A 26,910-nucleotide genomic window follows, 5' to 3' on the forward strand; every position below is an offset into this window, starting at 1 on the left:
TTACAGTTACCATTCCTCCCTCTTATGTTCCTCCTGTAACTCTCCCAGAGACTCTTAACATCCTTTCCCAATCTGAATCACTCTTTTCCCCTTACTATGATAAGATAAAAACCCCAGCTGTACGGGCTATCTTAAATGCTGTGCCTTGGAAAACATAAATGTAAAGCTTTGGAGGAAAACTACAGCTTCCTGTTTTCTCTCTGTTATCCTATGAACAGGTATACTCATGGCAACAGGAAAAATGAAGCTTTTAAAAGCTGGCTACACTGGAGTTCTCTATGCCATGGGTTCTTCAGCAAATGAATGAGACTATTTTTACTGAGGATTTGCAATGTATTTCTTGAGATTTTTATAGTGTCAATTCTTCCAGCATATGAAATATAATGGAAATGAGGTGTACAGACTAATCAGGCTTTTCTATGGCATTGGCTTTTTATAGGTCTTAAGGGAACTCATGAGCCATACTGCAATACCTATTTGAATACAAAGAAAGGATAAGATGAGGCAACTGTGAATCCTATGTGAGTTGCCCAACAGTCATGTTATTGACTTAACAGACAAAGCTTGTACAAGTACACAGGATTTGCTGGAAGAAAATCAAGGAAGATTCTTTATTTGGTGCTAGATACAAGCATTAAATGAAATAGTGTAGGCCAACAGACTCATTAAAAGGCAAGACACAGGCTTTAATAAGACATTTAAATCTCTTCATGAGCTGAACAGCTAAAGCTCCACATCCAATGAAACCTCAGATACAGGTACCTGGTGGTATTTCGTGTAAGACTCCCACCCATCTTGCTTTGTAAGAATTTTACCCTGAAAATGTACTTAGACTATTTATGACTTACTGTTCAGGTGACCTAGGTGTCAACTATAATGCTAAAGCTTGAAATATATTCCAGGGCTGATATTGGCATGATGCTTATTTTTAGAAATAAAAGACTCTCAGAGGAGCAATAGTAAACAATTGAGTTTGCACTGCTGAGAGCTATTGCTTCCAACAGTATTTCTCTAAGGAGTTGCAATTTTAGAAAAATTCTTTCTAGAATGTCAGTAAGATATGCAGCATAAAAGGCTGAGATACTACAAAACATGCACATTAACCAGGTTAATGTGTATACCGTGAAAGTATACATTAAAAATGGTAAAAACATGTCCAAACTCATAATGACACTAGTCTTTCCTTCCAGGGAGGAAGGGGACAGCTTTAAGACAGTTACTGAAAGAATAAAACTGATAACTGCTTTTTAAACCAGAGACACTTGACCAAAATGATCATAGGAACCAAGTATAAAAGAGGCTTTGTATGTAAAAGGGACAGAAAGAAGTAGAAGAAAATCCCTGTGAAACCCCTGAAATTTCTATTTATAAGCAACAGTCCTCTGCTCCTTTCAACTGCTACTGTAATAAGGGAAAGAGGTTTTGATCAATAGCCAACAGCCCTTGCACCACTCTAACAATGACAGGAGAACAACCTCCAGCTCTGCTTGTGCTGTGTCAGTGCCCAGCTTTAGTCAGTGTGCAAAGAAACCTGATTGGGTTGTGGAATGGCATATGGTGGAATAGACCACCCAGTGCCTCATCTTTTCCCAGCGTTCCAGAACTGTTTGGGGTTTTGAACTAATACCCTCCTCAGCTCTGGGGGACAACACATCCCAATTAATAACTGGCTATTTGGACTGGTGGAGGAAACAGCTCCATCCAACTTCCTGCTCCAGAGGACTTGCTTTTGGTAAGTATTTGCAGTTCTGAAAGCCAAACTGAACTGAGCAAGGATTAAGATAGGTAAGCTTCTTTGGAGTTCTCTGATGTTCTTGAAAATACAGTTATGCTGCTTCAAAAAATACTTCACACTCTTACCAGGAAGAGAATACCATTAGGAATAATTGTTATCGGTTCTGTAACAAATCCAATCCTCAATACAACAATCAGAGGAGTGACACAACATGAAAGTTTTTGGACCCAACAGCCTTTTTAAACCTAAACCTAAGCTTTTCAAGTACAAAGCATGCTTAATTCCATTTAATTCAGAAACAACCCAAGGTGCATACTTTTCAGATAAGCATCTATTTGAACCAAAAATGTCAGGACAAAGAAATAAACAGAACTCTAATTTCATGAAAGATGGTATAGCTCAGTGTAGCATTCCTGCTTTGCTCTTGTGCTTTAACTTGCCTTTTCCAACTTGACTATCAGGATACAGAAGTATGGGTTGTAACCACACATTAAGAATTGATCCTGTCAACAGCTTGTTAGAATGTGGCAAACTGAGTAAAAAAAAATAAACCAACAACCTCTCACTGACAGTTGCCAGTGGTTTTATAATTCAGGTTGTAAATACAAACTATTGTGCAACAAACAAATGTGACAAAGCCTACCTCAGTTACATTTGTTTATATGATAAAAAAATAAAATATTAAACTGCTTATAGTGCAACATTCTAATAGCATACATAAGTATACCATGCTTTGTAGATTTACTGTTACATTATTTACAGTACACTGCAATGCTTTAAACTAGAGGTGAAAGAACAAAAACAGGTAATGGAAAACATTTACATACAGTATGAGCCTTAATATTGTCCACCAAACTATCCAGTTCAGTTTGCAGACTTGTGTGGTGCACACATTCCTGCCCCCTACCTCAGGACACCTTTCTGTCAGTGGTCTGCTCTGTTTGTAGATAGTGGAAAGATGTTTTTAAAAACTGCATAGCCTTCAAGCTTTTCTGTTTCTTCGTACACCATTTGCAAGGACAGCTATAAAATACATAAGAACTCTATTAATTAACTATATCTGATAAATCTGAAAACTGAGCTCTTGAAATAAGATCAATAAATTTTCATTTCTGTAGGGCCAAACCAAAGCTGAACTTTAAAGCTCTTTTCCAGCAGTCTCTTAGTTGAATAATGGAATTATATAAGAGGAAAGCAGTTCAAGGATACAATATTTAAAATTCTGGGCTTTAATTGGGAGCTAAGTTCCCAATTAACAAAGGAAAAAATATGAGAATGTAGAATTATGTGGTGCCTTATTTAATGCTCCATAAAACTTCTGCTGTGTGCACTGCTCAAGCTGATGAATGAATACAGTAAAAGTGATGCAGGAACTATGCCTACAGTACTTATTTGATATCACCGTCCTTGTACTAGAGAAATAATGATTAATTACAGCAGACTAATTACCTATACAGGGAGAAAGGACTGTCCTAAGAGAGCCACTGCACACTGCAAGGAGTTACGTAAAATCCAGTGACTATTGAGAACTGTCTTAAGGACAACTCTCTTCTAAACACAAGCAAGACTAACCACGGAGCTATTCTTAGGAGTTTGTGACTTATGTCTCTTCTCCTACAACTGCTAAAGGGAAAAATTCTTTCCTCACTTTCTCTGAACAACATCTTTGGAAGAACTTTAGAACACTGCACACGTTTCCCAGGCTGCAACAGCCCCAGAAGAACTAATTAGATGACAACACTGCTTAAGCAGCAAATAACTACTATCCTCTTGTTTACATTTCTGCTTATAGCAGACAGGAATCAGAATAACTTTAGGCTGCTTTTAGGTAGGGGCAGAAATGTCAGTGGAAGTTTGAAATTTAGTGTTATCTTTAATTTCTGAGTCTCAGTGTTTAAGCCTCATTTTTAGAAAAGACTTTGTAATAGCTTAGGACAAGATACTGTACCATACATTTTGTGAATGCTTACTTGTTTGTTCCCAATGCAAGTGAACTGAATCACTCTCTCTACAGTGCATTGGGCAGCTATTAGGCCTATAATGCATTTCAGGAATAGAGAATTTTAACATATTTCCCCCAGCATTACTCAGATTAAGCTAAGATTTAGAAATACTTCAGTAAGAGGTCTAGTCTTCCCAGCAGATGAAAGAAGAAAAACCAGTGTATAAAAACACCAATCCATTCCACTGTGCATTATTTCAATAGATTCTCTGTAACTTACAGGCTAACTGTGAAAAAGACTAGCACCCAATACAGCACATTTATGAAACATGCTAATTTGCCCAGCACCCCAAGATTGTTGTAGCCTTACCTTCTGTATCTAAAGTAAGTATTTGGGATTTTGTGTTTTGTTTCTCTAACACCCACATTCTTGAGCACTTTGTGCTTGTGCTCTGCGTGGTGATCTCAGCTGTCTCAAGGCAGCATCTCCATACTGAATACCTGAGCCCATTCTTTCTGGATCCAATTCTCCTAATGAGAAACAAAATGGTCACAAGAACATAGATTATGTGCAAATAATACATTCTAAATTAACCATCAACATTAAAGGAAAAGCATAATTATATTCTGATCTATTTATGGAGAGATTATCTCAATTCTATCTGCTTTTAGGCAATTTCAAACCTGAATAATTTTCTCCTCTAATTTAACCATATGCCCTTGATCATGATGACAAAGCAATCTGTCTCAGAGTTAGGCTGCAAACAAGAAATGCATTTGCACTTCCTTGAGCAAAAGAAAGGTCTAAAATGTTTTCTGCGAATACAGTTAAAAACTTCCTGCTTGCAGAGGCTCATAGCAAAGAAAATAGTACTGTAGATACCAAGCCAAACAAAAATGGATCAATCTGATAGAAAGATGCCAAAAAGAACTGTTCCCCAGGGAAAATGATAACCTTTCCAGCTTCTGGTATCCACTTCTGCCTACTTCATACCTTCTGTCTTCAAAGCTGTTCTTATGGCTGTATGGTGGTCTGGCCAAGAGAGACTTCCATGAGATCCTTATAGTCTCCATTTTTTTTGCATGATTCAATGGATGTGTGCTGGCACAAAAAAAGCCAGGAGCAGTTGACAGAAAAGAAGACCTAATTCTGTGGTGGCAGTGCCTCTTTAAAGCAGTCATCAAACTACAGTATTGTGAAAAAGTAGCTATACTTTCTTTTTTCATTTGGGTTTTGGGTTTGTTTAGGTTCTTTTTGTTTGTTTGTTTAAAATGAAAGCTGCTGTTTGGCACTGATTTGATGCAGTAATCAGAAAATTCCTTTGAACATACAATATCATATTAATCTAAAATTTTGTGTTTGGCATTGGAAATGTGTAATTAGAATCCAAGACAGACTTTTTGATATGGCCAATACTTAAAACTTTAAAGATAACAAGCAGCTAGAAAAAAGAAAAACTGGAACACAAATTGGCTGTAATGATATCTAGCACACAGGAACCTGTCTCTAGCAGAAACCTGCCCACTTGTGTTGAGAAGCTTCTGCTATATTTCTAGATCTGCAAAAGTAAAAATTATTTCAACTGAGAGGCAGAGAGGTCACTTCAGAGAAACAGTTGCTAGGAAACATCCCTGAAATTTTTAGTATTACTGTTCATACTCTCTTGACTGTATTTCCTGTTTTATATGAGAAGCAGAATTTAGGTTATGACTGCCCTGATATTAGGTTTTTATTCTGGACTAAAAAAACTGTCTAATGTCAGGCTTGGTATTTGTAGGGATGCAGCAACCCACAGAACCTACACTCAGACTTGACTTAAGATAAAGAGGTCTAAACCTACACTCAGACCTGATGATAAGTTGAACGTCACCCACAATTCACACCACCACCCCTTCTTGGAAATACAGATCTCACTTAGACATCCATTCCTATTAAAGCATATGAGAAGCAACAAGAAAACAAATAGGTTATTTTACCAAAATGAAATTTTGGGTTTTTTTGGTTTAATTCCACTAGAGAACTTTGAATGATGATATTTCCATGTGCACTTTTTATTTATAAAATCTTTTATCTGAAAATGAATAAAAGTTCAATTTACCTGATTCAATTTTATTGAGTATTTTCCTTGCACACTGTACAAAGGCCTCTTCAACATTTTCCCCCGTTAGAGCACTGGTTTCCAAGAACATCAGCTCTGCATTTGACATCAAAAAAAAAAATCCTCAAAACAAGTCTGGAATAGCAGGTATAATAATTCAAAGCATGAAAGCCAGGAACAATAGAAATATTTTTACAGAGATCTACAGTCAAAAAGCATGGTCCAGAAAAACTAACTTTTGATGGCAAAACCACAAAAAACATCCTCTAAAATTTCAGGCACCCTAGAAAGCAGGAATCCAAAGATAACCTGGGCTGAGCATGCAAAACTGCACTTGAAACCAAACTTTATACAGTTATACAGTTTCCCATTAATGGAGGTTATAAGCAAAATCATAGCTGGTAACCAGATTTGGTAGAAAAGACTTTGGTTGATAAAAGCAAAACCAGATTTTGCTGATGGGAGGACTGCAGCACAGAAGCTCAGACCAAGACTGGCTTTAGCTGACACAGAATTGTGTCCTCAGAGTAGAAATTCTGAATACTACAGACCAGGTAATAGTCATCTGGGTCCATGCCCTGCACTGAACTCAGTTTTCAATGAATAAAACTCATTGCTTCAAACTGCAGCATACCTCATACCATTTTGTCTGTTTTCTACAGAGTCTTTAAGATGCTGAAAAAATGGGAATTCATGTCTATTTTCTTCTCAGCTATCTGGAGGCAATGCAATACCTGAAATTGTATTACATTTCCTACTGAATTTATCCCCACATAGAGAGTATTCTTAAAGGAGCAACTGTGAGTGGAAGAACCATTGCTAATGGGACTTAAGCAGTACATGTAGTTTTCACTGCAGGCACTGCCTCTCTGGGCCTCAGGTGTGGTGGTGTTCACAGGGGTCCCAGGAAGAGGGAAGAGACAAGGATCTGACTCCATGTTTCAGAAGGCTTGATTTATTATTTTTTTATATATTATATTAAAACTATACTAAAAGAATAGAAGAAAGGATTTCATCAAAAGGCTTGCAAGCAACGGAAAAAAATGGAATGATAACAAAATCCTGTGTCTGACCAGAGAGAGAAACAACTGGACTGTGATTGGCCATTAATTAAAAACAACCAGATGAGACCAAACACAGAACCACTTGTTGCATTCCACAGCAGCAGATAATCATTGTTTACATTTTCTTCCTGAGGCCTCTCAGCTTCTCAGGAGAAAAAATCCTAAGGAAAGGATTTTCCATAAAACATGTCTGAGACATTCAGGAACTGACAGAACTCTTTTCTGTAGACTGGGTACAAAGTACAGCCTAACTGCACAAAAATATTAATGATCTGAAGGATTATGCATCTTTGAATGCTACATGAAGGTTTTGTACTTACCATTTTCCTGTGCAAACCGGGATGCTTCTAAAAAAGTGACTTCACGATCTGCATCAAGATCCTTTTTGTTTCCACACAGTATTATCACAATATTTTGACTTGCTAACATTCTTGCATCCGTCAACCAATTAGTAAGTGCATTGTAGGTTTCTCGGCTGTGCAGGAAATGAAATCCTTTATTAGGACACACTCATTTCTCGTGAACAGATCACCGAACCAAAACTCAGACAGCAAATCTGTGTTTGTGGCAAACAAAATGCTGGTAGTCAGGCAAGGCACCTACACATTTCAGTGTGCCAGTGATGAACTGGGAAGAACATCAAATTTCTGAAACTATTAAAAGCTTGAGTTTTTAAAAATCAAAATAAAATGAATCACAATATTTAAACATGCAATAATAAAATAATCATAATTATAAACACACAATTATAAATTGTAAAAATGTGTTAATGTGAAAAGCTAAAATTTTAAACTCTTATCTAGTTTTAACCTTTTGTGCATGACATTTTGGGATAACAGAATGAGATATTGTTCCATTTGGAATTCAACTGATACTTAAATTACCAGTGGGATTGTAAGAATTTATGAGGCTTGTGTAGATGTGCTTGCCTGAACTTTCACAGCGGTGTCAGGACCCTCGCTGCAGGCAGCCACCCTGCATACACCACTTGCCATTGTAGCAGTGGTCAGGGTGAAATCTTTCAAGCAGTGAGACTGACAGATGACTCCAGCTGCCCTTAAGCACAGAACACAGATTTCAAAGCCTGCTGAGAGAACTCTTCACTCACAGAACAACAAGCAACAACCTAGTGAACCACCATAAACCAACCCAAAACTCTTCTGACAAGTCAATGGTGGCAGGAAGAATGTGAACACGTGCAATGGTAAGGAGTTTTATTGGCTGCCTATAATATTAAAACATTGAAAGATGCAGAGATGAACTGAATTTTGGCCTACAGTTAAAGAATGTGTAGGCAGAGCTAGATTCTCCAGATGATGACCTTCTATCCCAGCACACTGATCAGCAGCACCACCTTGATTAAGGGTGGCTGAAGTCCACTCTTGTTTCTGTGGCAAGGCTTGCTGAGCCAGTGGCTGCATGTATTCCACCATCAGTAGATCAGCAACCGGGGGGGCCAATCCCCACAAATCTGTGTAACCCTTTAGGATTGTCCAAATCTGACATTCACAATATCTCATGTAAGCAAGCTTAAATATGCACTGTAACAGAAGTACCTCTTATACTCACTTTCTTTTCTTCCTGCCCAATCTTGATTAGAGCATTAGGTACTTGGGGAGGAGTCATTGTGCATTAATTGGATCTGGCAGTCTATGAGCAAAGGAGATGCTGGCTTTCTTACCTGGTTATATCATAGACAAGCAAAGCACCTGCAGCCCCTCTGTAGTAACTCCTTGTTACAGACCTGAAATAGCATCACAAATACACACTTCTGTGGTGTCTTCACTGTTTAAAATCTGGGTTAACATAACACAATCTGTATTATGAAATAGAATTCTTATTTACATCTTTAAAACAATACATGTTTTTAGACAACGTAATCAGCTGTGCAGCAGCAGACTAATTACAACCAGGATTTTGATGAAGCACTTTGATTAAATATAGCTGTATGAGGATTCTGAGTCCATTATGATCCATGTGGTGCTGAAGGTATACAAATCATCATAATACATGACCAGATACAGAACTGGAGGCTGCTATCTGGCCAACACACTGAAGAGACCTCGTTAATGAAGACTATATATCACAGCCCAGCTTTATTTAGTCAGAACTATATCCAAAGGACTTGTCTGATAGAAGACATTTACCTGGACTGCTGCCCAAAACTCAGACTTCTACCATCATTCTCACCTTTGTTAACCAAGCCCTCTCCCAAAATAAAGAGACCTCAGACACACACTCCATCCTCCCAAAATATATTAAAAAAAATCGATGTCCTATTTGATGGTGAATATACCCAGGAATCCATTAGATTTTACTGAGTTTTATCTATGCCTCAGGTGTAGAACACTTAAAATACAGCATTAACAGTACGCTGATTGTTATAAGTTGACAAATCAATTGCTTTTTCTCTAAGAAACTTAAGATATCTCAGTCTTTCTAGAAATGTATTTACCCCAATGAATTTGACTGATCTTTTTTTCTTCTTTTATAAAACTGTATATAATTATACTGTGCATTTGCTTTCATGAAGATTTTGAACAGCTTACAGCTTCCTGACATTTACTTATTCCAGCCAATAGAAGGTCTCCTATACGTAAAGTGCATACTCTTAGTTAAAATAGTTAATTATGAATTTAGCTGGTGAGCAAGATTTTAGGCACCTATTTCACTCATATACCTTAACAGAAAATACCCAATAAAAGAAAGGGCAGAAACTCAGATCCTGCAAGGCAGCATAGCTCTACCAATATCCATGGATCTGTGTCACTGTGTCCAGGTGAGAAGGTGAATATGAAAGCAGACAAACAATTCCGCTGACCAAAAAGCTTTACCTGTTTACAAGCAGAGAGAAATAATATCTACCACTCACAGCAGCTTTTGTACCAACACTTAATAAAATGGCTGAAAAGCATACCTGAACCGCTCTTGTCCTGCTGTATCCCATATCTGCAATTTGACATATTTACCACCAACATTTATGATCTTTGAACCAAATTCCACTCCTATAGTATGATTTGAGTCATCTTTGACTACAAAAAAAGAAAGAAAAAAAAACTTATTAGAAGAATATTTAGAATGAATAGTTTTTACAAAAAACAATTTAGATATTATCAAAACCTCCTCAGTGTTCAAATTACAAACTTCCTGAACCATCAAATTCAGTGCAGCTCATAAGCTCACTGCCACCATACAGAAATGAATGTTCTTACAATTTTTGACAGTTTAGTCAAGCCAAACTTAGTACTAGAAAGGCCTGCTTTAAATAATTTCCAGTTCACTTTAATAGGTAGCAAGATACTTTTTGTCCACTTTTTTCCAACTGTGTTTTCTAATACTTTGATGCCATTTATAATTACAATTAATGAGAATGCACACAATCTTGACCATGAATATGCAAGAGTCAACTCTTCTTTAATGCACAAAGTTAAGATACTTGCTCTACGTATGCTCTTGATATCCCAAAATCTCAGCAATTTACAGCTGCCCTTACTAGAAGCAAGGGCTTGTTTCAAGTTCACTCAGAATCAAGCCATGTTCCTTAGCGCTTACACATCATTACCCTCAAGTATTTCGCAAGAGATAAGATGAATTATTGGTTGTTTGAAAAAGACAGCAGTCACCTTAGATTTACAAAGGTTTCTAAATGCATATTATTTTTGTTTAATCTTGATACCAAATGTACAATCCAACAGAAATTTTCTTTTATGTTATCTGTTCATCTCTGAATAGCATTCACAATTGAATCTCAATCAGGATTTATCATAGACCATAGTCCTTAACAAAGAAAACAGAGTTACTATTTATTTCAAAAGATGCTACAGGCTTTCTAAATCTACTTAAGCAATTCAGCTTTTCTTTCATTATTTTCTCTAAAAGATCCAAGTCTCTACTATATATCCAGGGAATCTTGCAGCTGCAAATTAAACCTCTCAAAGAAAGTAAGTCTGTATTTTCACCAACATCTTGTTATATTTATTTAACAGAGAGTAATGCTCCATATTAGGCTTTAGATTAAAGACAAACAGTGAGCAATAAGAATTTACAGCATGGTTCTGAACATAATTCTTTACTAAAATCCTCACCTACACAAATAAGAGAATTAGGGGAGCTTCCCTACCAATGACAGCTACTCAGGTAGGCAGAGCCTTTACCTCTGGTTCAAGGCAGTGGAGAAGTCTTACTGTCCTTCATATGTACTTACATTTCTTTTCAATAAACTGGTGTAGTAAACAGGATTTTCCAGTTCCAGCATTTCCTATCACCAAGAACTTAAACAGGAAATCTGAATATTGAAAGAAAAAAAAATTGCTAAATTTTAGTATGGACTCACATTTTTGTTACAAGACCAAACCCACAAGCCAGCTACTCTCTTATAGCTGTTATTTCAAAGAGAAGGGAATAGATGACAAAATTAGCAAAATAGCAATAAATCTGAAGAATTATCCAGTGTCTGTAATAGTGATATTACACAGCAAGAACTAATAATTCTTCTTTCTGGAGAGGCAAGACAGACAAAACAAAGCAGAAAAAGCTGAATCTGAGATCAGTTAAAATAGGCTCAACCACAGGTAAATGGTTGGCTTGTATTCCAGGAATGTGTTTTAAGAGCATGTAAGGTATTAACTATCATCAACACAAATATATAATGATATCATTTCTCAAAATCTAAAACTCCAGAGAGGGGTGGTTGTGGTTGTTTTTTTTTTTTTTTTTTTGGGGGGGGTTGGTTTTCTTTTGGTTTTAATTTACCTTAATTTGAAATTCTCCATTAACAGTTTAATACTCATACTTGGTTTTTAATCCCCGTACAGCTGGGACAACCACAGTATTTCTCTGCAAAATTTAGAGGGAAGAAATAATTTTTACTCTGGGATGCCTAGTTTCACATTTCTTCCCCATGTTAAATTAATATACATGTATTTCTCTTACCTATTTATGAGCCATTTATGTCAATGTTCATTGGTAATACACATGTTCAAGATTTATGGCCCATTTCTATTGTTTCAACAGTTACATAAAATGCTTTAATGCTACCACCACAAATCTGCTTTCAGTTTTGCTAAAGACTGAAGAAAGCTTCCCTGCCTTACAGCTCTCAAAAATGATAAACTGATTAAAAAGCTTACAACTGCCACCAAGGCAACCTTTACAGCTCATGCAAGATTCCCTATTTATTTTTCTACTAGCAGCAGAATTTTTACTCTTTATTGCACTGTTTCTCTAAGAAACAGAATGCAAGGAAAATGATTTAATTTGCAATATCAACAAAAATAAAAGCATTAATTTTGTTAAGAGTGGTCAAAGCTATCAAGTGGGCTACATGCGTATTGGCCCAAGGGATGGCCAAATAAAAAGAAAAATAATGCTAAGTAAGTCAAAGAACTGATAAAATCCTCTACCAGGACCTCATTTGAGTACTTAGTTTCAAAAACTGAATTTAAGATGCACACAGATCTATGTGCTCATTCTGTTTAATGAAGGAATTACTTGTTATGGTATATCAAACACTCCCTAGCAATGGTAAAAAGGAACAAGCAAGTTTCTCAAAGGGTAAGAAGATTCCCACTGTTAAAAATACAGAGCTGTGAGTCCTGGAAATGTCTACTGTTCTTTGTCTTCACCCGTCTTCTGGTTCTTATTCATATCTAAAATCAAGTAATGTTTTACTAATGAGTTTTGCTTTTCTACATTTTGTCCCTCTTGTTTGAAATGCTGTAACAGGCTCAGAATAGATTCTGAATTTTACCCTTCTCAGAAGATGGCTGTTTCTTGCTCACAAATATGACCATTTACATGCTCAAGACTTTCTGTTCCAAAATCCTTTCATTTGTCACGCCCCCACCCAGCTGCTCATGCTTTGTGGATTAAAAAAAAAAAAAAAAAAAAGTTACAAAAAGGATTTTCCTTCAGGTTGTGAAAGTTTTATTAACTCCTCTAAAGAAGGGCCCTTCATGTCATCTCAACTGCAAAACACGCTGAGGCTGAGAAGCCTTCACTATATCAAGTCTTCACTGTTAGCATGAAATGTAGGTATCATAAATAGCCCAATGTGTTAGGTTAAGAAAAAATGCATCTCAACGAAAGCCAAGTTTCAATTTTTATGGATCAAATATCACTGGTTAGCTGCCTTTTACACCATTTTGTATATTTAAACTACTCTGTGTGTGTGTGTGTATAATCTCACTGGTTTTATCACTTTCAGAGTACCTCAAAAAGCAAGATATTCTGAGACACTGACATTTAAAATAATCTGTTTCTGATTCTGTCATTTTTCCAAACATAAATCTGAAATCCAATTAAAAGTGGTTCTACTTTGTATCTGGTGAATGTTGTTTGTCAGATTTTCTCCTTAAAAACAATTATAAAATTTATGTTTACCTTCCTTTTTCTCCAACAGAAGCCTCATGTTATTGACAGTAGTACAACAGTCACTGCAAACCTAAACCAGGGAAAGACTGAAACCAAAACTCTATTCCCCCATTAATTTGCACCATAACTGCAAGCACTGGTTGTCAGATGTGGCTCAGGAAAGCATATCTGTACAACTCACAAACCCACATTGAGCAGCAAATTTAACACACTGCTCCCTTCTGCACAGACAGGCTGCAGGCCACTCAGGCCTTGGGACAGCCATGTCACTGCCAGGCACTGATCTGGAGGAGCATCAGAACAGCAGTGTATTTTTCCCTGGGGTGTTTTAAATTTTGCTCTGAAAGCAACAGTGCTATTTGGGGATTTTATATTAATGCCTTTAAATTGACAATATCTTTTAGCAGCACTTCATAATAGACTCCTAATTTCTATCCAGATTCTACTGTGCCAGACAAATTTAAAAGAGACTCTCTCCTACAAATAAATCACTTAGATGCCAGTTCAATGCCTGCTTACTTAGTAGACAACAAATAAATTTCCATCTGACAAAACAGCAAATGGGCTTTTTAAGATGAAACTTGAAACTAGTCACAATTCACTTTTTCCACCAGATGAAAATAAGAGAAATGTGTTTTATTCCACCAAACCAAGAGAAATGTGTTTTAGTCCACTTCATAAAATGAAAATGGCAGCCTTCTAACAAAAAATTTAAAACCTTTCTGCACCAAAGGCAGCAATGTTTCCAAACACATGTAGTGTTAAAGACACTGTTACCTTCACAAATATAACCATGCTTCTATCCTTTTAAACTCCAATTTTATGTAATTATTCAAACTAACAAAAAGCTTTTAGACTTATGTTATCAGTTTATCCATGAACACTGGTTCAGGAAATATGGAATACTCTGCACATTTAATCAACTGCAAAGGACAAGAAAAAGGCTTTGCCAATACCAAATGTTAAAAATACTAACATTTAACAAACTTTTAAGTTCACAGCCCAGCCTATTAACAAATAAGGCAATACCAGGTAAGAACAGGGAGAACATTTTTCATCTTGTTATTCTGCAACTTCTTTCTTATAATGCCTTTCTGTATGACAACCAGTGACACATCAACTACATTTTTATTACTTATTTTAGCACATGATTTAGGATATGAAATGTTTTCTGTTTAAGCTGTACAGATGTATGTAAAAATTAGCAGTTTGGAAGCACAGAAATCAAATTAGATTGCGCAGACAGCTTCTTTTAGACCATCACTGTGGACTCAAACTTTATATATTCATTCTTGGCAATTTCAGCAAATGCAATTCACATTCTAGTGTTTGCACTACTGCTTAATTGCTCTAGTTTTCCTTTTTGGAGTCCTCTTCCCAGAAGAGTTAGTTCATTTCATAGCTATTTTTTTATCTCCTTTTTTTTTTCTCTATTGACAAAGCAGCTCAGAGCTCCAGCATTCCAGTCAGCTGCCAACGCTGTCACCCTAGAGAAACTTTTCTTTTGAATTCTGTTGTTCCTCCTTCATAGAAAAGCTGAAAAGCAACATCATTCAGATGTTACAAATGCTTGCTGCCATGCTGGCTACTGGAAAGGTCTAGAAAAGTTAAAGCACTTCGCCTTTAAATAATATCATCTTTATACAGAAGGGATTTAGGATCAAAACTGAACTCTGCACTAAAGGGAAGAAAGGTTACAAAACATGCACTACAGAAATCATAAGGAGATGAAACCCAGCATAGCATGGCTGTTTAAGGAAATAAGGCATTATAAAGAATCAGCTTACTCCCCTCTGAGAGTTACATGCATCACCTTATCCCAAACAGGGTAGGGGGTGCAGGAAATAAAAAATTTTCTAGCACAGGCAAAAAGGAATAAAACTGTGGCTTCACCCTAAAGATGCACCAGCAGCACAAGCTGTTAAACTACATAAATGACATAATATCTTTTGTGTTTGTTTTTTTCTTTTGGGGGTGGTGGTGCAGTGTGAGCTGAGGGGAAAGGAGAAGAGAGACAATTGTGGGCTTTGACTCAAGCACCAGCAAAAACAGATGGTTGATGTGGCAACCACCCCCAGACATCCAACCTCCTCCTCTGACTGAAGTCTGCTCCAGCAGAAGAAATAGTCAAACTGCTTCTGAGATACTGTAGCTTAGTCCTCAAAACGCAAAGAGAATTAAATTGTTTCCTTCACACTGCTAATACAGTAGGGTAGGGGGGAGTCCAATATTATATTCCCAATCTCAGTTTGAAATCCTCCCAGCTCTTTTCTATAGAGTAGAATTTAAATCACTCATGCTGACCCTTTGGAAACTCATTCGTGGCGTAGGGCAGGAGGAAAGAGTGCTCTGATGTATTCCTACTGGCACATGCTGCCTCTAAATGAAAGGAGGAGCTATTGCCACTGCTTACTCCTTTCTCTAGCAGAAAGTTAACAAGATAAACAGGTAGAACTGATCAACCTGGCTCTATTCCAATCTGCAAAAAGAATGCTTCTGAGTGGGAAGTTCTGCTTTCTTACAAGTGAAAGAGCTATGCTCTCTGAGGAATAAAATCAGATTTGAAACAAACTGAAGACCAGGGTGATAGATGCAAATACCATCAGGTAAACACCATGGGACGGGATGGCGAGAAAAGGATGAATCAAATTGTCCAGACCAAGCAGAATTATTTTCAAATGGATGGAAAGACTATACACTCTCTGCCAATGACAGAGATTGGTAAACTCATGTGAACAGATTGGGATTTGTAGTTGCTGGTGGAAAAAACACAAGGAACTAAGGAGTGAAGAGATTTGACTTAAGTCTTACACATTGCACTTATTCAATGCTAGTACAACTTCCATCCTTCTACCATTTGAAATCCAAAGGTTACTTTGCATTTATTTATTAAGAATAAGCAACTCTCTGTCAGGCTGTCTTTACCACCAAAACACGTATATTTTGTACTGGGAAGTGAGCTAAAACATGCATTTGTTGTTATATGGCAATTATCTACAGAAAGGCTGTTACATCTCAGAAAACTTGAGTTAAAAGAGTTTTCCTATGAATAAGAGATCTGTTTCCAATGTTAAATGTCAAACTTCTAAAAGAATGACCCTTTTCTCCCAAAAGCAGCAGGAAAATATTCTTTCTACATCCAGTCTCAAAATTCATGGAGTTATCTTCTATTCATGTTTGGTTTGGTTTTGGCACTTTGTATGGGAATAAAATGAACACATAAGAATTGAATAGATACTGAATTGAGCACATAAATAATTGAACAGATAAGAAAGCTAAGAACAGAAATACACAACTGATGTAACAGATCTGCAGGAGTGAAAATTTGAATTGTAAGCAAAATTTAGTGTCAAGACTGAGAAACTGCAGAACTTTGTTTGAAAAGAAGGAAGAGACAAGAATCTCAGTAATTGACAGAATGAGTTGTGAAAAGTGAGTGAACAGAAAACCTTCAAAGAAGACAGAATTTGATATGGAGGAAGAAACTAAAGGAGGAAAAAACCCAGGAAACATGAAATTAACAGCGGTGGTCCATGGAAAGGCTCTTTACTCCCTATGGATTGAGAAAAATATAGAAAAAAATAACCCCCCTTTCAACAGAAAGAGAAGTTGAAACCTCACAGCAAAACTAAAGTCATTTAAAAGACAGACAGCAAAATGACATTGGGAAGAAAAACACCAACCCAACCACCAACCAGTTTTCTGAGCCTATCTGTAGGGGATAAAAAGCTTGAGGCTACATAATTAGAATGGGTCATAATTCAGGTGACAAGAAAAATCTAATTAATGACTAAGGATTTACAAGCTACAGGGATTCCAGGAGGGGGATACAGTGACCCCTAGTCTCAGTCACCAGGAGGAAACTGACCTAATACTTCTCCCATCCTCCATGGCCATTGTAACAGCTGGTCAGGAACAAACCACTCTGTTAGGACAGTGAGCACATTAAATTCAGAGAGATCATCAAGCACAGAAGATCCATAATTTAATCACATGGTACTGCTAACTTTGATTTGTCAATGGGCCTGCTACATATGTGAACAGGACACTGCAAAATTAGTTACAGATACTGTTATGGTCAGAGATTGTAGAGCCATTGTATAGGCAAATGTTATGCTATAACTTAGCTTTTCTTCTTCTGTGTTCTCTACAACTTGACACTCTCAAGCCTTCTAGCTCTGAATTTTTTGTAGCCTGTGAGTGCACAGGACTTACAAAGAAACTCCAAAAGGTAATATATCAAACAAGAATTAAACAAATAACAGGAGCAAATACAAAGCTTCCATTTCAAGGGCTTGTTTTCTCAGATACCAAAATAATATTAAAGTATGAACAGCTCCAGCAGGCTTACTATCCCTATTCTACATCACTGGAAAAATGCAAAAAATGCTTCAATGTTCTGGTTTAAGACATCAATCATTTATGTGCCTTACCTAGTATTATTACAGCATGAAAGAAGGAGCACCACTGAAATGCTATCATCTCTGATTTTCTACCAACTCTTTTGCTCAGAGACCACCACAAGCATGGCCAAAGTGCTCTAGATCACAGGAGTACAGAGCATGAAGAACTTGTTTAAACTCAAATCTAGGGGGACAAAGCACTGCCCTCTGGTTTCTACATATAACTTTTACGTGTTTCTAGAACAGGTGGACAAAAGAAGCAGGGTTGGAGTATCCTAATGTTGGCACTTCAAGGGCTGCCCCTCTTTTGGGACACTCTTGCCTTTTTTTGCCCCTTAGTTCTGTGCATTTGCTGTACACCAAAGCACTAACCAGTAGGACAGAACATCAAGCACTGATGACTACAGCATTGAAAATAAAATTACCTACACAGCAGAAACAATCAGGTCACTTGGCCTACTCCTGATGGACACCCCAACTTCCAAAACAGTTTCCAGAGTTGTTGTGTCCAATTCTGCTTTGATTATTCAATTATTCCCTATTCAATTCTGATCCTACTCTCGTGGACTACGAATATGAAACTATCACATGGCTTTTAGAAAATATTTATATGTACAACAGCATCTTTATCCTGGAAAACATCATAGAACTGTATGGAATGGAAAGGGTAGAAAAGAAATCTGTTCAAAGCAGAGATTCAAGTAAAATTATTTAAAAAATAAGTTAATACTATTCAATTGCTTTCATCTCCTCCACCTAGCCAGCAATACCAGCTCTGCTTGCTTCTTTGACTCCTCACTTCTCTTAGATGCTTCCCAGGGACGCACTGGACACACCCTGTCAGCGCCTGCACTCCGACTTACTTCATCGGATGTTTTCCTACCAGCAGCAGTCAGACACCCATTCCAACACAGGGACATACGAACATACCCACTGATCTTTTTCCCTCCAACACACTCTCACAATCAACTCTTTCTGACGCCTGCACGTCTAAGACAACAGGACCGAATCCTTAACCTGACAGCAGAAGCACCCGCCGTCTCCAAGTAAAGGCAGGGGCAGCTTTTCCCAGCGGACACGCACTGCAAGTTTCCTGCTGGACTCCCCGCACCGCAACAAGCAGCGCCCAAGCCGCTCCCTGAAGGAATACTCGGAACGCTCCTGCCGGGCAGCCACGGGCGGGGCAGGCGCTGGGGGCTCAGGGCAGCGGCGGGCAGAGGGACCCGCCCGAGTCCGGGGAGCCCTCACGTCACACCGGCTCCTTCCCCGCTCCTCAGGGGGCACTGCCCGGCCCCGGGCCCGCTACCCCAGTGGGGAGGAGGGAGACGGAGAGGGGGATCCCCTAAGCCCGCCCCCGGATCCTACCGTAGGTCTCGGACATGGCACTCTGCGACATCCCGGGAGGGGTGACCCCCGCCGCCGCTGCTCGCTGCCCACCCCGCCCGGGGTCGGCGCTGCCGGCGGAGGGAACCGAACAGGCCCCGCCGCCCGGGCCCGGCTCAACCCCGCCCCGCCCCGCCCCGCCCCGCCCGCGCCGCTGCCGCCGCCGCGCAGGCGCGACCGGGCCCCGCGCGCGCCCCGCCTCCCCGCGCAGGAGCGGCAGCTGGCGGCCGCGGCCCCGCCCCCAAACACGGCGCACGTGCCCGGGCTGCTCCCGCCCGCCTCCCTGCAGGGTAGGCGGTGTCTGGAATGCGTCCCTCAGCGCCGTGAGGATGGCGGCCCGGCGCGGGCTCCTCACCCGTGCGCGGCACCGAGTCGCACACCGAGGCGCTGCTCCCGCCGTTCTCCGCCTTTTATTCCAGTTGGCGCCGAGCAGGGAGCCGGGCGGTGGCTCACGAGAGGCTGGCTCCCCGGTCGCCGAAACGTTGCGCTATTTATACATTTTAACAAAGGCGCCAGCGTTCCTTGGTTACAAGTTACATAGCTTTTCTTTTAATTAGCTCTCAAACCCGTATTTGCTCGTCATTCTTCTCCTTTCTCACGGTAATTATTCCTCAGGCGCAGTTCCGCTCTCCTTCCGAGCCTGGGGTCGGTTTTGGGCAGTGAGTCGGTGGTCGTGATCTCCCACTGCCGGAATTGCCTTTGCCCCAGGTACTGCTCAGTCCTGACCTCACTGCTGGCGTGCAGACAGCCCATTCATCCTGGGATTGTCTTCCCTTTTCCTAGTAAGGAAAGATTGGCCGAGCATACAATGCTCACAGTGCAATTGCTAATCGTAACTGCGCAGCTATAGCTACTGATAACAACAACAAAAAGTTGCGAAGTTTGGTTCAAATCTTCAGGGGCTCGATACCAGCAGTCCCTGGCCTGTATTACTCTTTCCTGGATGTCTTCACTCCCCTGCCAGCCCTGGTTAGTCTGGCAGCAAAGGGCAGCAAATCTCCCACCACAGCAGCCTTTCCATCGATGCCTTTCCTAAATGATACTTCCTGTGTATCCTCCATGTTTTCCTTTCTTCCAGTCCTTAAAAAAATTCCACTTCTCTTATTTCTGGCTTTTTAAAAATCTTCTTGTTCACAGCTTCCTATTCTTTCCACTTCTCCTTCATCTCCCAAGCTGTAGGAAAAACTGCCTCTGCCTGTCCCAGCCACCTTCTTGCCAAGTCCTTAGCTGGTCAGAGGTCAGCTTTGAAGTTCCTGTCTCTAATCAGTGGAACAACATGTGCTGAGCCAGCACCAAGAGCCCCTCAGAGAATTTGCTGATTGTTCTTCTTGTTGTGGGTACATACAGACAAAGAAACTCCACCACAGTTTTCAAAGAACCAACTCCTTAATGAGTTCATACTACTAACAGTAATTGGAGGTTGTATAAACAGGTCCCCATAGTCAGCACAGTCCTGGTGCACAGAGGATATTGAGGGCTAAGATGTCACATGTGAACATTTCTCTGGGACATCTGCTCTCCAAAATGCCGTGGAAAGCTGAAGAGACTTCACATGAGCTGCACAGACCCCAGTATGTCACAGATGTGAGCTTTGTGTCTGAAAGCTGGCCCCCAAAATGGTACATTCTGAGGCTCAGGTTGGGCTTTAAAGAAGTTTGGTCTAATATCACCAAATCCCTGATAGATGTTGGTTATTTTTGCTCAACCTCCCTGTCCCCACCCCCAGAAAACAAACCCAAAGGATCTAAAAATTCTCCATGAAACCCAAAAACCAAACCGAATGTCTTTACCAAAAAAAAAAAAAAAAAAAAAAAATCCCCAAAGATTCTGAAGTAAACAGATTTTGCCAGATTACCAAAAATATGTCATTTATATCCATGTTATATGCAAGAACAAGGAGATATAGACCTCTTGCACTGCATAAACTTTAGGTTAAGGGGTAAATTAGTCTTGGTTTTTTTATTCTGTGTATCTTGCAAGGTGACTTTGTTTTATGGAGTTTATATTTGATAAATGTGTCATTGTGTTAATACCACATTCGTTTGCTTCCATTCACTCCTGATAAGTTTACATGCACTTATCAATAAAATACATCAAAATTGTAAAGGTTTCCATAAAAGCTATTAGTTTAATATTGAAGAAGAAGGTGGAGATTGGGAGAATGTTAAAGCAAAGGCAGGAGAATGTGAGAGATGAATAGGATTTAGTGTTTTAGAAATTTTGCCTTGAAGAATAAATTAGAACAAATAGTAAAAATCAGAAATAATAAAGACTGCACTAGGTTAGAAAATATATAGCTGATGCCTCAGTAATTTGAGAATGTTGGGCATGTATGTTGATAAAACCATTCTTTCTGAGTAGTAAACAATAAGTAGTTGGAGTTGGCCTTGTCAGTGTCTATCTTAAGTACAAAGGTGAAAAAAAACCCCAAAGCCAAATGTTTAATTCACACAATTTCTGTTGATTACATCTGCTGGAAAAATTTGGCTCATGTAAAAAGAGATCTGTTATGTGAAATTGGATCCTCACATCTCGTACTTCCTCAAATTACTTTTTACCACAGTTACTGTGCCTAAAACTGGTTGTGGTTGTAAAATTGCTGCTCAGGACGTCATGTTAAGGGTTCCCTAAAAGTCCTGATCTCATTTTTTGCTAGTTTTTACTGACCATTGTACCATAATAGGAATGGAAGAGGACCCACAATATCTCACGGGAGCCAGACTCAGGGTAGGGTATTCTGTGAAGTCTCTGCCAAAATAAATAATATGACTCAGGGCTTTGCAGATTTGGACACAGCTTTTGATGACCTAGCACTGCAAGGGGCCAGATTCTTTTGTTTTCTTTTGCCTTTCCTTTCCTCTTTTGTATAAGGGAGCAAAGTTCAGTTTGTAACTGAGCTGGGCTGTGTTTTTGACTCAGCGTCACCATGGGCTGCAGTCTGGACTGGAGCACAGCTGCAGATGGGATTGGCTTTTCCTCGAGGGAGTGGCGGGGATGCCTCGCTCCGGTCTGAAGGTGGCACTACAAGGCTGTGTGGAAGGCACTGCAGCAGCCGGGCGCTGCTGCTGTCTCTGTTAGCTGGGGCTGTTTGGCTCGCAGTCCAGCCTGGCCTCTCAGGTGAAATGGGAATGATGTATTCTGCTGCTCTTCCCTGTTCCTTGCGTGCTGAATACGGAAAGCAACCCAGCATATGTGGAAGCTGCTCGATTTGAAGCAGCAATGAATGTGACTCCAGCAGCCTAAATGCAGTCTGAAGTTGAGTGATTGATTCTCTGAGGAGCCTCTGAGATTGCCATGATCTCCTTGCACGCAGTGCCCTTGGCCAGCTGACTTCATCTGAAAACAACTGGGGTCATCTGAACCTTGTCATCTTCAGCTCCCTCTGGAACTTCCCTTGATCTGTGAACACTTCTGTCAATTTGAGAATGTTCAGCTGGAACATAACAACTACTAGCACTGAAATCAGCACTAGGCAGACATTGCATCACTCTCTTTCAAGCACAAAGTGACATCTATGTATTTCAAATGACAAGAAATGTAGCAGTCTTTCTCATTAGATTACAGCCTTGATTTCAGAAGGACCTCAACCCACTTCATATGGTGTGTAGGCAGTCTGAAGTCCTGATCCTCAGGGATCCAAGGAGAATCTGAGCATCCTCAAGGAACTGAGCACCTAGGAGGTGTAAACTGGTTCAGTCCCACTTGCCACAGCAGTGCTGAAGGTGTTTATGCTGGCATCTCACCAGGGAGAGGGTGACCTCCCATTGTACCAAGTCTGTCACCTGCTCGTGGCCATCCCTAGGCACAGCAAGGGAACTATCAAACCGGCCTGATGCCAGGGAATCACCCTGCTGGGGTTACCAGGACAGTCTATAAAAACTTGTATGCACTCTGTGTTACACCACTAGAAATATCACAGCCAGAGAAATATGATATATAATTGTAGTTATGTATGAAAATTTATAGGTTGGATGCTTCTAAAATCATGGTCTCATTGCGCCACTGCCAGCCCAGAGTGATGAGAGCTGATGAAGGAGACTGCAAAGGTACACTGGTGCTGTAATTGAACTCCTTTTTCTTGCCCCATATTTATTCTTGAAAAAGAATAAATATGAAGACCACAAGCTATGCTACTGAAAGCTGGTGACAGCTATAGAATGTCATGATGTGTACTAAACATCTGCTTTATTCCTTCACCAGTAGGTGTAGTTAGTAGGAGGTGCACCGAGCAGCCTGATATTGTGAAAAATTACCACAAGATGGGGTAAGCTCATTTTAGGATAGCTTCATGCTATAGCTCAGAGATACAAATGTGCCCTGATGTTGGAATGAATACTATGACTTTTCTTTTCATGCAGAGCCCTGCTTTAGGTGTTGTGTTCAGGGAGGCACTTTTACTAACATAAAGCTGTATAAATGTGCTATATTTAGAAAAGAAATGCACAGAAGAGAAAAAAAATAAAGCAAATCAGACTACAGGCCACAGCTTTTAAAAACAGTTAGGGATTTAATTTTTCAGGAATCACAGAAATTGAGTGAAGGGGCCCAAATACTTCTTTCAGCATGTCAAGGGATGCACAGGAAAATGAAGACAACAGAAATTTGGGACATGTTATTAGTGTACATACATTGTTGCCAGTGTCTAGGATACAGGCAGATGGATTTGACACTCTTGTTTTATGAAGTTAGCCTCATGGTGTCACCAATTAACTTCTCTGTTGGTGAAATGATGATAATGGGATGTTAATGGCTGCATTTGTTCACTTTTAGCAATAGGAAATGGCTGAGGGGTTTGATATTTTTAATACCATACACTTGAACTAGAAGATTTAACAGATTTCTCAGGAACACATGAGGTCATGTTCATGTTCTGCCTTTCATGCTCAAATCGGCTCTCCCTATTGAGAAGAACTCATATATAAAGAAAAGGTCTCTCATTTGGGTTCTTTTTCTCTAGTGAATATCCTTGAAGACACAATATAGCAGTCTGGATTCAATTCTGATTCTTTGGTTTCATGGGATGCAGCACCAGGAAGCAGTCAAGGCTTTCTGGGCACTATTTGTGTCAGTGCAGAATGGGAGGCACCTCTGGAGAGGTCTTCAGCCAATGGATCACCATGGTCTGTCAGAGGACAGAGTGGATCACCTTCTCTCCACTGGCTCTTTTTTAAGTGGGAGCCCAATGTAAGCTTTGAAAAACTAACGCAGGCACCCAAAAGTAGGAACTATCAAACCCTACCCCAGGGAGTTTGATTTCTTCTTCTTTTCTCCAGGCCTTGCTTATGCTGGTGGAGAAAGCCCAGTGATGGGGCACCAGACTGGTGGGGAAAACCCATGGAATTACCTGAGCCTGTGCCCCTTGTCTGTCCCCTGCCTTTCTGGCTCCCCAGTGGCCCATTGCTGCCAGCACGCTCTCAGCATCTTCTGCTTGGACCTGGTTTTGGAAGCAGCCAGGAAGTGTGTATATTTGGCTGATGTTACATCATTTTGCAGCTTTTAGGCTTGCTACTGGCAGCTCATTGTTCCATTGGAATTAAAATGGACAACCTTTTGTTCGGGTTTGGTGAGTAAAGCCAAATCTCAATATGCTTTTCTTCCTCTCTTATCTGTTGTATTCCATGATATATGCAGCCTGTAATGGCATCTTTGCCTATGAAAACTGTTTTCATTAAACAACCTAAACAGACTGAAACTCTTGGAATATGTTTGTTTTGTTCCGTGCACAGATGTGGTTAGAGGGAGACCTGGTGGGACACACTCTGGCAGTGCTAAGCTGTGCTCAGTGGAGAGAGCTCTCTGACCAGCAAAAGAGTTTTCTGGTCACAGGTTTCTGTGCTTTTCAGCCTCAGTGTTGTTGAAATAAGTTGCAACTGCATGTAATGGTTTCCTGATGCTAGCTCTCCCTCTGGAAGGTAGTGATGTGCAGCCGTGAAAGCAGCCATGCATCCTGGGAAAGGCCAGCTTCCATGCAGGAGGCCAAAGCATGTCACACTGCACATCTGTCATGGATGTGAGGAGAGCTCAGCAGCCGGAAAAGGGCTGGGAGAAGAGAAGGCAGTCATGTGTGAGGGGATGTTCCTATGGCTGAAATCTTGCTGTAGTTTTTCCTCACCCTGGAGATGCGATCTGTGCCAAGATGGTTTGAGAAGACTAGTCTGCAGTGCAGTGTTAAGGCTTTCATTGCTAAATATGTGATAAATTTCTCCAAAGCCACAGAATATTTCTGTTCTAAAAGCTGCAAGATCAGAATTTTCCAAGTTGCTATTATATACTTATAAAGCATTCCACAAAAGGAAATCTCTTAGTAACTGATACATTTTATTGGATCAGACTTTGGGTTATTTCTTTTTTAGACACAAATGAAATTCAGAATACCAGAGGTCTAAAATGGATTTTTATACAGAACAATTTTTGCATAAAATAAATGTATTCACCTTGCATTTGCTAGGACAGAGGTAATTGAGTTGCTCCATGTACCTTAAGTGTGCAAACTCCCTTGTGCTGCAAAAAGGACCACCACACATGTTCATGAGTGTCTTAAGGAAGAATTTGTGCCTAAATATAATGATATCTGTGTAGGAAGTGAGTCTCAATTCCCAAAATGCAATTCTGTCTCTGGTAATGCATGCCATTTTTCATACTGCCTGGTTCACTTTCACCTGTAGATAACCTTGTAGCTAGTTTTGCCTTGTAGCTATTATTTTCCATAGCATTTTTATGAAAAGAGACATTTGAAAATACTTGGGGCTTATGAAGAAACTTCCTTGATTTCTTGTTTTTTTAAAAAAGAAATTCTGCCATGTTGATTGAAATGAATGGGCATGGATTTCCACCAGGCCTATGGTGCTAGTGGCTGACTATTGCTGTTGATGGCTTATATAAAATGTTTTTTATGATCTTATCTAGCTTCCAGGTTGTCGCTGCCACACAAAACCCACACAGATCTGTTATCACCCATTAGAGCAGAGTTTGAAGACAAATGAGGCAGAAAGGTTCTTCAGCAGATGTTACAGAATTTGTAAGTCTGTCTTGAGACTGGATCCTTACTGTGTTTCTCTTTCAGCTCAATGTTTTGTTCCCTGTAGTCTTTCAAGTGCATTTTATCTGCAGCAATGCCTATAAATGGGGACATCAGAGGCACCAGCTCCTCACAAATGACTCTTGCTCTTACAAGTGCCCCAGAAGGGCTGTACTAGTTTTTGCTGGAGCAGAGTTAATTTTCTTCACAGTGGCTGTGTTTTGGATTTGTGCTGAACACAGGGTTGATAGTATCAAGATGTTTTTGTTATTGATGAGCAGGGCCAAGTTTTCTACTTTTTGTGCTGCAATGCTGGTGAGGGACTTGGGGGGTGCCTGAGAGGCTGGGAGGAGACAGGTCCAGGACAGGTGACCCCAAATAACCAAAGTGATATTCCAGGCCATATGAGATCCTGCTCAGTGTATAAAGTGAGGGGAAGAAGAGGAAGGTGGGGGGACATTTGGATTGATGGCATTTGCCTTCCCACATAACTGTTATATGTGCTGGGGCCCTGCTCTCCTGGGGATGGCTGAACACCTGCCTGCCCATGAGAAACAGGGACTTAATTTGTTGTTTTGTTTTCCTTGTGTATTTTGTGCTTTCTGATTTCCCTATTCAACTGCCTTTATCTCAACCCATGAGTTTTCCGGCTTTTCCCCTTCCTTTTCTCTCCCCAGTCTCACTGGTTGGGGAATGAATGAGTGGCTGTGTGGTGCTTGGTGTTTGGCTGGGACTAAACCATAACAAGAGCAAATGCCTTTCTCAGCCATGAGGGCATGTATATTCTGCAGTCCTTCCTTCTGCTTAAAATCATGTGTTTAAGCCTGATTCTTTTGTATTAAGGTCCCTTTGGATTACTCTGGAAATCTAATTATCCTGGAAGCAGGTATAAGT

At 39.9% G+C, this 26,910-nt stretch overlaps 1 protein-coding gene across 1 annotated transcript; it reads right to left on the bottom strand.

The window, feature by feature from the left end:
* Positions 1-582: 582 nt before the first annotated feature.
* RAB4A (RAB4A, member RAS oncogene family) lies at positions 583-19,113 on the bottom strand. The gene is made up of 8 exons (XM_009092842.4): positions 18,981-19,113; positions 11,045-11,125; positions 9,758-9,872; positions 8,522-8,584; positions 7,161-7,315; positions 5,777-5,872; positions 4,048-4,208; positions 583-2,758 (listed from the first exon to the last, which is right to left on the bottom strand). The coding sequence occupies exons 1-7, from the start codon at positions 19,009-19,011 to the stop codon at positions 4,093-4,095; spliced, it is 657 nt and encodes a 218-aa protein (XP_009091090.1). The 5' UTR covers positions 19,012-19,113; the 3' UTR covers positions 583-2,758; positions 4,048-4,092.
* Between the last annotated feature and the right edge of the window lie 7,797 nt (positions 19,114-26,910).

Source organism: Serinus canaria, chromosome 3 (genome assembly GCF_022539315.1).
Source record: "Serinus canaria isolate serCan28SL12 chromosome 3, serCan2020, whole genome shotgun sequence".
NCBI lineage: Eukaryota > Metazoa > Chordata > Aves > Passeriformes > Fringillidae > Serinus > Serinus canaria.

Coding starts and splice junctions, on each gene's coding strand:
- RAB4A (XM_009092842.4), bottom strand. CDS start 19,011: ATGTCGCAGAGTGCCATGTCCGAGACCTACG. Junction 11,126..18,980: donor TGCCATGTCCGAGACCTACG/GTAGGATCCGGG, acceptor TTCAATATTCAG/ATTTCCTGTTTAAGTTCTTG. Junction 4,209..5,776: donor ACTCAATAAAATTGAATCAG/GTAAATTGAACT, acceptor GTTTCTCATTAG/GAGAATTGGATCCAGAAAGA.